The 11,914-nt window shown below is 37.0% G+C and overlaps 1 protein-coding gene across 2 annotated transcripts in view; it reads right to left on the bottom strand.

The window, feature by feature from the left end:
• The window catches only part of TWSG1 (twisted gastrulation BMP signaling modulator 1), a 64,178-nt gene extending 52,264 nt beyond the window's left edge, over positions 1–11,914 (bottom strand). The window contains exons 1-2 of one of the 2 annotated variants that reach the window (XM_004683742.2): positions 11,867–11,914; positions 10,047–10,198 (exon numbers count right to left, since the gene is read on the bottom strand). In XM_004683742.2, coding sequence (XP_004683799.1) covers positions 10,047–10,169 — 123 coding nt within the window. In that variant the 5' untranslated portion in view covers positions 10,170–10,198; positions 11,867–11,914. Of the gene's footprint in view, positions 1–10,046; positions 10,199–11,216; positions 11,260–11,866 lie in introns of those variants that run through there. The other variant, XM_012725967.1, reaches the window with a different exon arrangement.

An 11,914-nucleotide genomic window follows, 5' to 3' on the forward strand; every position in this document is an offset into this window, starting at 1 on the left:
TTGCAGCAATATGGATGGAGCTGGAAAAGATCATGCTTAGTGAGATAAGCCAGAAAGAGAAAGAAAAATACCAGATGGTTTCGCTCATAGCAGGAGTATAATGGACCAGGCGAGAAAATAATAAGAATAATGAACAGCCATATACCAGAGACATTTTTTTGGGGCGGAGTGGGGAGTGGGATTAAAAACTGTGGCGGGGAGGGAAGTGCACTGACTATGGTGATAGCACATTGTTGACTTGGTGATGGGAAACACATGGGGATTACAATTGAGATGGAAAAAAAAGTATAAAATGATGTAAAAATAAACTATTATATTATAAAAACAAACAAACAAAAAAAAAAACCTTGAGATGAACAACAGTGATGACACATGCCACCAGAATCCATGAGGCCTAACAAAAGTGCTCTTAAGGGAAAAGATTATTACACTATAGGCCCACATAAAAAGAAAATTTCTAAATAAACTTATACTATACCTAAAGCAATTGAAAGAGAGGAGTAAGACCCAAAGTTAGTAGAATAAAGGTTAGAATAAAAATAAGAGTCAAAATCAATGAAATTGAGATCACAAAAATGCCCTCCATCCCTAAAAAATCAATGAAAAGCAGGTTCTTTGAGAAGGTGAAATAGATAAAACTCTAGCTAGGCTAATAAAAGAAAAAAGAGAGAGAGAGAGAGAGAGAGAGAGAGAAATCATTAACGAACAGAATCACAAATGAAACAGGAGAAATCACCATACAGAACAGAAATAAGAATATTCAATATCCTTGATGAACACCAACATAATAATCTTCAACAAAATGCAAGCAAATCAAATTCAACAGTATATCACAAAGATGACCTATGATGATCAAGTGAGATAGGACAGTTTCATATATACAAATCAACACAATGCATTACATCAACAAAAAGTTAAAACCATATGTTATTAATAGATATAAAGAAAGCATTTCTTAAGACTCAGCACCCATTTATGATAAAAATATTACACAAGATGGGAATAGAAGGACCTACCTCAATGTAATAAAGGTAACGTATCACAAACCAACAACCACTATAATACTCGGTGGTGAAAACTAACCTTTTTCCAATAAGATCCAGCATAAGAAAAGGATGCCCACTGCCACTTATATTTAACTTACTATTAGAGACTTTGACCAGAATTACCTGACACAGGAAATAATGGAAATCCCAGTAGGAAAAGAAAAAGTGAAAATATCACTATTTGCAGATAATTTAATATATATAGAAAACCCTAAAGACTCAATCAAAAAGTTATTAGGCGAAAAATATGAGTACAGTGAAGTATCAGGTTACAAAATAAATATACAAAAATCTATGTTGACAAATAGATCAACAAAATCCCCACCAAAGTACCAGAAATTAAGCATACTGAAATTTATAGAGAAACACCAAGAGTCTGGAATTACAAAAGTAATACAGAGGAAAAAAAGGAGAGAAATGGAGTTATCACATTATCTGACTTCAAATTTTACTATAAAGTAACAACAGTACTAACTTGCTAACCACTTACATAAAATAAACTCCAAATGACCTGAATATTTAGGTATATCACCCGTGACAATAAAATACATAGAAAAAAACACTGGCAATATATTCCATGAGATCAAAGTTAAAAGATATTTTTGGTGACTCCAGCAAATGATAGAATGAGAAGAAAGAGGACCCCTATTACACCACTGATAGAAATGCAAACTGGTGCAACCATTATGTTGTAACCACTATAGAAAGTAATCTGGATTTAGCTTAAAAAATAAAATGGGGGGCCCTCTCTTGTGGTGCAATGACCAAGAATGCAGTACTGCAAGCTAGCCACAGCCTCTTCAATATCAGTTCAATCCCCGCCGGGGGAGGTGATTCACATAGTGCAGCTGTTCTCTTCAGCAGTGTACTTTGTCAATCTGCCTGTCCTGCTCCCCACTCTTTCTCTAGTGAATCCTCTGACCCCCAGCCGCTGTACCTCTCTCTACACCCTAGTTCTTTTAAGCAAAAAAAAAAAAAAAAGAAAACAAAAAAAGAAAAAAAAATCTAGTAGACATCAATAAACACCATAAGGGTTCTTCATACTGAGAAATGATAAATAACACTTAATGCCAGCTGATATCAAGCAACTGGAGTTGTTAGTTTTGCTAAATGTGAATATGGTAGTTGTGGTATGTATCAGGAACATATTGTTCACAGAAGCATTTGTACATACATAAGGTTAAGATAAGAAATCTGGAAATTGTTTTAAAACTCTTTGGAGACAGCAGCAACAATAGAGATGGATAAATCAGATGTCAATTTGGAAATTCTGGGTAATGGTACAAGGTACTGTTATACTTCTAAACTTGTATGGTGTATGTGATGCTTCAGAGTACAAATCTTTAAAGATAAAAAAATGAAATAGAATCCTGTGGAGTTAAAGAATTTTATACCATCAAATGTCTTGTTTTAAAGTTTTCTGACTAGACCTTGGTACTACTCTACCTTTTAGGGGTTAAATTTTTGTTGTTGTTGTTACCTAGAAGAAATAATATTAAATATGCTATTACCACAAGAAATTTTCATAGAATGTGCACTTGTTCACCTCAGTTAGCGAAATAGAAAATTTGCATTGGCCAAAAGAAGCCTTGACATCTCTTTTTTCCCCTCCAAAGAGGCCAGAGTGGTGAAGGAGGGCCCTCCCTGGTGCTGCAGCAGGTTAAAGCCCTGTACTAAGAAGCTTAAGCCACTTCCGCATGAGTTGATTCCCGCCTGCCCCGGAGGAGATCCACATGGTGAGGCAGACCTCTCCTGACCCACCCGCTGCTCCCCTCAGCAGTGTACTTCGTAGATCTGCCTGTTCTGCTCCCCACTCTGTCTCCGGTGAATCCTCTCACCCTCCACATCTCTGGCCTGTACCCCAGCTCTGTATGAATAAATAAATAAATCTTAAAAAAAAAAAAAAAAAGAGTGGTGAAGAAACCAGAACAGTCTCCAGCAGGGCGGGCAGCCACAGAAGGCAATTAGTATTGATTACAATAGATAGTGTTCTCCCCAAGGCAACTTCACCTGCCTTGTGAAGGTTCTAGAAATAACTATTTAGAGCGGGTTCCAGGACGAGGTTTTGCTTAGCATGGTCACTGCTTAGCATGTCATTTCATCTCTCTGTGTTAGAGCCAGGAAGGATAAGAACATCTGAGTCCAGGCTTTGCATCTGGACCACAGGACTAGAGAGTTGGAATAGTTCCTCAGTCCTCTGCCACATCATTTTGTAAGTCATAAAGCTCTTTATGGGTCTCAACATCTCCCAGCATTTTCTACTTAAAGTTTTGGTGAGATAGTAATCCTCTATTCAGAATAAGTGGGAGAGTCTGTTAATTATTCATCTAAGACTAATACTTGACTTTATTTTATAAATTTCCAATTTTCCAGGCCAGTTGGAAACTAGCAAATTGAGAAAGAAACTTATTTATATTCTGATACTCACTTACTGGTAAATATTTCCATTCCCTAACTGTTGCCAAGATCTGAAAGATTTGTTAGCACTGTTGTTAAAACAGGGAAACATTGAAAACAACATTACAGTCTAGCAGAAAGCAAATGAGTTGGACTTAGAAGTTTTGGTTTCAAGTTCTATCCTATAAGCTGCAGCAAGCAACATCAATTCTCAGTTTCTCGGTCATTAACAGGGGGTGAGATTGCCCTCACAGATTTTGGCATCCAAATGAGATAATGACTATCAAAATGCTTTGGTGATCTACCATTTCACTCACAGTACTTGTATACTCAAAATAAACGAAAACATGTTCACACAAAGTGAACATCAATTTTATGCCCACTATGTGAAAGTAAGTATTAATTTTATTCATAATAATCAAAAACTAGAAACAATTAAATGTCCATTCATGAGTGAATGGATAAACAAATCATGCTGTATCCACACAACAGAATACTATGTTGTAATATTAGGAAAAGAAGTACCTGATACAAATGACAACATGCATGAATCTCAAATGCATTACTAACGTTAAGACAGTCTGGAAAGACAAACTGTGAGGACAAAAACTAATGCAGTGGTTGCCGGGGAACCAAGACTGGGGAGAAGGCTAGTTTTGACTATAAGAGGGTGTGAGGGAACTTTTTAGAGTGATGAAAGCATTTCTTGACTATAGTGGTAATTGCATGAGCCTATCTTCTTAAAAAAAAAAATCACAGAACTATACACCTAGAGAGTTAGCTGCATTATATATGAATTATATCTCAATAAATCTGAATCAGAAAATGCTGTGGAAGATCAGTGAATACCTTCTTTCACTTTTAAAAGGCCAATACAGTAAACTGTGGTAGTTCTATAAATTTATTATTTCAATAAACCTGAATTGAAAAAATACAAAGTATTATATAAGTTCAATCTGGTACTAAAGAAAGCAGTGAAAATACTTCTTTCAACTTAATATATCATACTACTTTACTTGCCACTAAAACTAAATTTCTCTAAACTAACATACACTTCTTAACAAAGCTGCCACATAAAGCAAGCAATGTCAGTGAAAAATGCAAAAAGCAAAGTGTTTACATAACAGAAAATTGTTAGAAATTATCTAACCAGAATAAAAGGGCTGGACAAAATAGAAAGGACTGTATCAAAAGATTTACAGTAATCTTAACAGTACTATGAATGATATACTTTTCTGTATTTTATGAATTTTGAGCATAAAATAGTTCTATAGTGGCAAACATTGTTAATTTATTTGGATAGTATAACTTCTTAAGCTCCAGGTTAATGTTTGCACAATTGAAAAACTTTTAAAAGCACAAACAGGTTTGATATTAAAGTAAGTAAATTCTAAGTATTTGCAATATCTTATACACTTTTACACAATTAGTAAAAAATAACCTCTTTTGAATTTTTAGAGAAAGCAGACTACTCAGATACCAAAGTAAGTGATACATTAATGAGCCAGAGATCAATGGTCCAGAAACCTAAATTCAAATATTTTCATGAAATGCCTACATTATCCTAAATATGACCACACAAGTGAATAAAAGGTTTTTCAATTCTTAATACAAAGTGAATCTTGGGATTCCTGGGGAAAATGCACACTGATCCAAATCTTAAAAGTTCTTTTCACAAATGCAGGAAAAAAACTATTAACGGTTTTGTTTTAAAAAACTCCTTTGTTACTGGTTTTTGCTTCATCAAATTGGACTGCTAAATCACTAATTATATGAGCAAGGAGTACACCAAGGCAGCAATTTTACTTTATGCTTGAAGTTATGACTTTTTTCCTGTCGGAAGCACAAAATAAATATTTATATGGGGACCACCCTTACTCATAGCAGCTAGTAGGAGTGGTAGGAATGACTATGCTGCCTTGAAACCATGCTGGTAAAAAATATTTACATAACTATGAGCTTCCAAGGAACACTTTTTTATACTCAGTTATTTCACAACTACAGAGAGGGCTCAGCACAAATTTTCCAACTTGTCCTCTCAGTACATCATTTCAATACTACAGATGTTCAGACCAAACCAAAATAACAAAAGTAATCTAAATTCCCCCCAAAAGGGAGTAATAGTTTTCTTGAAACTTTTATAGGATTGCCTTTTAAAAAGTATGCCCCCTCCCTTCAGTTCTATACATGCTCTTCTGTAAGTGTAAAAAGAAAGGATATTATTGTTATATGAAATGTCAATGAGGGCTTCCTTGGTGGCTTAGGGGTTAAGTCTCAGGGCTACCACCCTGACTCTCAAGGTGACACAATGGCCCTCCAGGGGCAAAGCAGCCCCATAGTCCTATAGCCACCAGGGAGTTGACCCACATGGCACAGCAGACCCTTTCCTGTTTCACCCACTTCTCCCCTCAACAGTATATTTCAATCAATCTGCCTGTTCTGCTGCCCACTCTGTCTCTGACGAATCCTCTCAGCCCCATCCACCCCTGCCCTACACCCCAGTTCTTCTATGCAAAACTAAAATAAAAATCTTATAATAAAGGAATATTTCTTTAATAAAAATAAATAAAATGTGAATGAGTCTTGTGCTTTGTTGAATGTAAAAGCAGAATTTTTTTTTTTAAGATTTATTTATTTCTGCACATAGAACTGGGGTACAGGCCAGAGGTGGAGGGGCGGTGAGACGATTCACCAGAGACAGAGTGGGAAGCAGACCAAGCAGACTGATGAAGTACAATGCTGAGGGGAGCAGCAGGCAGGTCAATGAGGGCTTGACATGCCATGTGGATCACCTCTGGAGCGAGGATTGAACTCATGCTGAAGTGGCTTTTAGCTTCTTACTGCTGTGCTTTAACTTGCTGCGCCACCAGAGAGGGCCATAAAAGCAGAATTGTAATGGTAACTTAGTATGGACAATGGAAAGCAAAGCCCCAGCAAGTCTTAATCACTCCAGGATTATCAACCACTTTGAGAACCTCTTAGAAACTTTGGACTTTTTCCCCAGAAAACTGTACTTACACATTTTTAAATATAATTCAAGGGATCTCCTGAAGTCCTAAGTCAACTGTAGAGAGTGAGACTAAAAAGACAACTTTCAAGTTTCTATCTGACTTAATCTGGTCACCCACCACGGTAGAACAAAAAGACAAGCACCAGCCATGTACCCACCATTCACCACAACAAGAAGAAGAAAATCAACCAGTCAAAACAAGTAAACCACAATGTTCTCTTCAGGAAAATTATCAGCCTTAGAGCAGAGGATAGACACATTCCAGGATCAAGGGTTTCCCTGCCCTTCAAGTTAGCACTGCTCACATGCATATATCTGTAATCAGAAGTTATATTGTTATTGCCTCATTGCTAACTATAATAGATAACTAAGGAATGCCACACATTTGAAGAAAGGCTGCCACATGAAAGAAATTTTTAAAAAGTCTTGGAATAGAGAGATAATCTAAGTAATGGAACAGAGAGAAAACACACATCTGTATCTCTATCTATAAAACTTGCAATAAATATCTTCAGAAATATCTAAGAAAATGGGCATCCAAAACAAGCAAAAGTGTTAATATGAAAATTAAGCTGAAAATAAGAGCTCCTGACATTTAATTGATTCCCAAAATTTTAAAATCTAATAAAAGGGTTCAAAGGTAAAGTTAATTTCCAGGAATACAGAATAAAAAGTTAAAAATATTTTAAAGACAAAACACTTAGAAAAAAAGTATAAAACTGGAAGGTCAAGTCAATCACCTATCAAATAGTGATTCTAATAAACTCATTGAAAAGAAGCCTTTTTTTTTAGATAACACATGCATTTTATTTTTTTTAATTTTCTTTATAATTTTTTTTATTACAAAAGTTTATTTTTACATCATTTTGTACATTTTGTACATTTTTTTTTCCATCTCGATTGTAATCCCCGCGGGTTTCCCATCACCAAATTACCCGTGTGCCATCACCATAATCCCGTGCATAGAAGCCTTTTTTTTTAACCATTAATTCTGTGACAATAATATTGCTCAGATTCCTGTTATTCTTTCAACAGGAATCATCAAATCATCAAATCTTTCCCTAGAGTACTCAAGACAACTCTTTGGTACAAAGGAGCATAGTATTTAAGGATAAAAATATCTCATGTCAAAGTTTGATTAAACAGTGGCAGGAATTTTCTTTTTTTTTTTAAACGATTTATTTATGCATAGAAGAAGGAGGGTGTAGGCAAGGTAGGAGGTGGTGGTAAAAGGATCCACCAGAGACAGAATGGGGAACAGAACAGGCAGATATACTGAAATACACTGCTGAGGAGAGTGGTAGGCGAGACAGAAGTCTGTTGTGCCCTATGTGAGTTAGCTCCCTGGCCTGGGTCAAATACAGTCTGTAGTGGTAACATTCCTGAAATTTAAACCGCAGGTCACCAAAAGGACCAGTAGGAATTTTCTTGAAATTAAAATAGAGCTGGGGTGGAGAGTAGGGAAGTAATGATGAGGTAACAAGTGCTGTAACTGTTGATAAGTAGTTCACTATACTTTGCTTGCTTCTATTTATACTTGAAAACACCTATACTAAAAAATTTAAAAACTAATCAGCCAACTTTTTTTGGTCAAATGTTTGCGTTGAAATACAAAATGGTGGCAAACTACACTAACATAAAGATCACACCTCCTAGAATTTCAATGATTAACAAGAAGGACCAAATGTCACAAATAAGCATAAAATATTTGTGAACGATGAATAACACAATTATGTCCAGTACATATATATATATATTTACTCTCATGTCAGGATTCGTCAAGAAACAACTGACTCATACCTCACAGAGAGTTCTACTATGTTTGGTTACTGAAGTTCTTAGCCCACAGCCAATAACTAGAAGGGAGGTAATAAAGACAGACACACAAAAGGCACAAGACTACTAATGATTTAACAGGATGGGAAGTGAAACAATATATAATACATGAGGTTCACCACTAATTGACACAACTTTATGGAGAGTAATAACCTGTATGTTTAGTAGAAAGGCTTAGACTTTGCAGTCAAACACAGACCACATTTCATGTCCACTGACTAACTATGTAAACATAGCCAAGTTACTTAACCTTACTCTTCTCAGAAAGATGAGGTCAGGGTATTAGTTACATCTTTGCTCTTTCTTTTATGACTGAGATAAATATCCTGAATGCAGATTTCCTGGTCCAATCAATAACTTGACTGCAATCTGGTGAGAGATATAAGACAGAAGCATGCAGCTCAACTGCTCCCAGATTTCCAACTCTCACAAATACAAAATGGACTTTCAGATACAGAGAACAAATCAGTGTATACTAGAGGAGTAAAGGATGAGTATGGGTGAAACACAAAGGTCAATTGTATGGGAAAGGATGGAAACTTAGACTTTTCGTCTTTGATGTATACATTTGCTGAATTATAATGCTGTATAGGAGAAACTTGCATAATGTTGTAAACCAGTGTTACTGCAATAAAATGTTATTTAAAATAAAAAATATTTGTGTGAATGGAATATTACTCAGCAACCAAAAAAATAAACACATGCCTTTTGCAGCAATATGGATGGAGCTGGAGAAGATCATGCTTAGTGAAATAAGCCAGAAAGAAAAGGAAAAATACTGGATGGCTTCACTCATAGCAGGACTCTAACAGACCAGGTGAGAAAATAATAATAATGATGAACAGCTAAATACCAGAGACATTTTATGGGGGTGGAGTGGGGAATGGGATTCAAAAACAGTGAGGGGAGGGAAATGCATTGGACTACAGTGTCAGCACAAGGGTGATTTGGTGATGGGAAGCCCATGGAGATTACAACTGAGATGGAAAAATGCATAAAGCGATGTAAAAATAAACATACTGTTTTTAAAAAATTATTTGTGTGAAATAATGTTTACTGCACTGTTGTTACTTTTGGTGGTAATTTGTTACATACAATAAACAACTAGGATATTATACTTATGATACAATTTATTTACCATTTAGTTAGCTAATTTTTTTCCCTAAATGTAGTAATGAACCCTCTTTGCTATGTAAACTAGCTTATACAAGAGAACCCTTCAATCATCTGAGTGCTCATCACTTTGTGATGGCATGTTTATAAAGCAGAATATTCTTGAATCATAACTTATTTTTTAAAAAAATATTTATTTATTTATGCATACAATATGGGGTACAGGACAGAGGTGCAGGGGTAGTGAGAGGATTCACTGATACAGAGTTAGGAACAGACCAGGCGGATTGTGTGAAACACTGTTGAGAAGAGCAGCGTGTGGGTCAGAAGAAGTCTGCCATGACATGTGGGTCACCTGCCTGGCTAAGGATTGAACTCATGCTGAAGTGGCTGCTGGCTACTGATAGCTTCGCAGTGCTGCTCTTTAACCCAGTAGGCCACCAGGCAGGGCCCAGAACTTGCTTGTATGCAAGCAATCTATGGTGGCAAAAACCCAAACCAGTGTATCAAATGGCTCAGTACCTCAAGCCCAGATCTAATATTCAAGCTTCACACTGTATTACATAGACACTCTCTATGTGTGTGTGTTCTTTATCTATTCTACAATATATGTTAATATTAATAAAAAGAACTCTTAGTCTTACCTGAATGAGGCATTTGCTCACATCACTAGCACAGAGTGCTTTGTTACAACTCAGTGATACAGGGACCCAAGTCAGGAACACCAGGATGGCTAGAGTAAGCATAACAACAGAATATGACTTCATGTTTCTTCAAAGATGTAACTCTCAGGAAGCTACACAAAGAGGAAGAAAAAAAACTTTAAATGCAAATATTGGAGTAAAAACAATCCTATATAGTTACGCCTCATTAGTCATCTTCCAAAAGCTAAACAGCTGAAACCCTCATACTAGCCAAAAATGGGGACTATTAGAGTTATAGTGAAAATACATACAATTCACTTTATAAATATTACATTTTAGAACATAATATATTCTTTATACATACATATATATATATATATACTCTTAGTAACCTGTGAGTACATCAAACAGATAACTAATTTCAATACTACACTACTACTATTCAACTTTACTTTCAGGCCATTACTCAACTTTAAACCCATATAAAAATAAGCAATATTGTATTATAATTTAAAAGCAATAAAATTTTAATTCTTAGATTTAAAACAAATTTGTAAAATGCAAATTATTCTAGTGATTATTTATGATTACCTTATTTTGCCATTTAACATAATTAGCCAGATAACTAAGTAGCGCAAAGAAAGGAATGAGCAGTCATTCTTTTAAAATTTTAGACCAAAAAAGGGGGGCAGTAAATAACTGCATTAAGAACTTTGGGTAATTTATTAAAATTTGAAGATGTTGTTTTAATTCTAAAGGTACCATAGATTCTTCAAAGTTCCTAAGAAGACACTTCAAAAAGAAAAAAGACCAGCAAAAATTCTGACAGTGATTAACAATCAACATGGTTATTAAACTTTCAAAAAGACGAGGGTAAATTGCTTGGGGTTAAAACATATCCCGAATGAGAATTAATTAAAATAAATGAATACTGATGTAGAGGATGAAAAGTAGGTTTATGGGCCTTTATGATTACCATAAAGTCTTATTAAGTACAATGTGAATATTATGAAATACAATAAAGCAGAAGCCATAAGAAGGTGAGAATAAAAGGCTTTGTAATCGGTATGACTCAATTCTGAAAGAGAAAGCCTTGCTGTTTCTGAGGCCCACAGACTGTTCCCTAAAGACTGTTAGCAACCCCGTTTTCCTTTTTATTTAACAACATACCAATTCAGCTGATTTCTGAAGCCACCAGCAGTGTGGAGGCCAGAGGCGGCACTTGAGAACCAATTTTGCCAGAACTAGCTTTCCTCCTACAACCACTAAAAAGGGCAATTTTTTTAGAGTGTTACGGTTGTTTTCTGACGTGTTTAATAATAAATCATCTCACTCCCGAAATCTGGAAAATTATGTGAGTTAAGAAGGGCAAGTACAAATCGGGTAACAAAATGACTGAAGGCGCCTTTCTTGCTGTGGAGCGAGAGACAATGCAGACTCCAGTGCGTTCACTCGTCGCAAGGGTCTCTCTAGCTGCGGCCCCCGCGCGCGGAGCGCGGTCCCCGGGGAGGGCACTGACAGCAGCCTTTGTGCCGCGCCACCGAGTTCACGCAGCCTGGCCGGGCGGCGCCGGGCAGTTCTTCACCCCACGGAGGTGCCGCCTGCCCGCCGTCCCGGCCGGGGTCCCGCGCCCAGCACCCACCCACGGCGGCACCCCCACTTCTCCTCGTGCGTAGGCGGGGCCCTGGCCTCCCCCGGACAGCTTAGCTCTCCCGATCCCACGAAGTCCGCGGGGCCCACGGCCTCAGCTTCTAAAAGGCCCCAGCTCGGGCGCGGCCCCTCCCCAGCTGCCGAGGCTGCCCCCGCCCGCTCCCGCTCACCGTGAGCCGCGGCGCCGCCTCCCGTTCGTTCCCTGCGGGTCCGCCGAA

This window comes from Condylura cristata, unplaced genomic scaffold, assembly GCF_000260355.1.
Source record: "Condylura cristata isolate star-nosed mole 26May11 unplaced genomic scaffold, ConCri1.0 scaffold00016, whole genome shotgun sequence".
In the NCBI taxonomy this organism is placed as follows: Eukaryota; Metazoa; Chordata; class Mammalia; order Eulipotyphla; family Talpidae; genus Condylura; species Condylura cristata.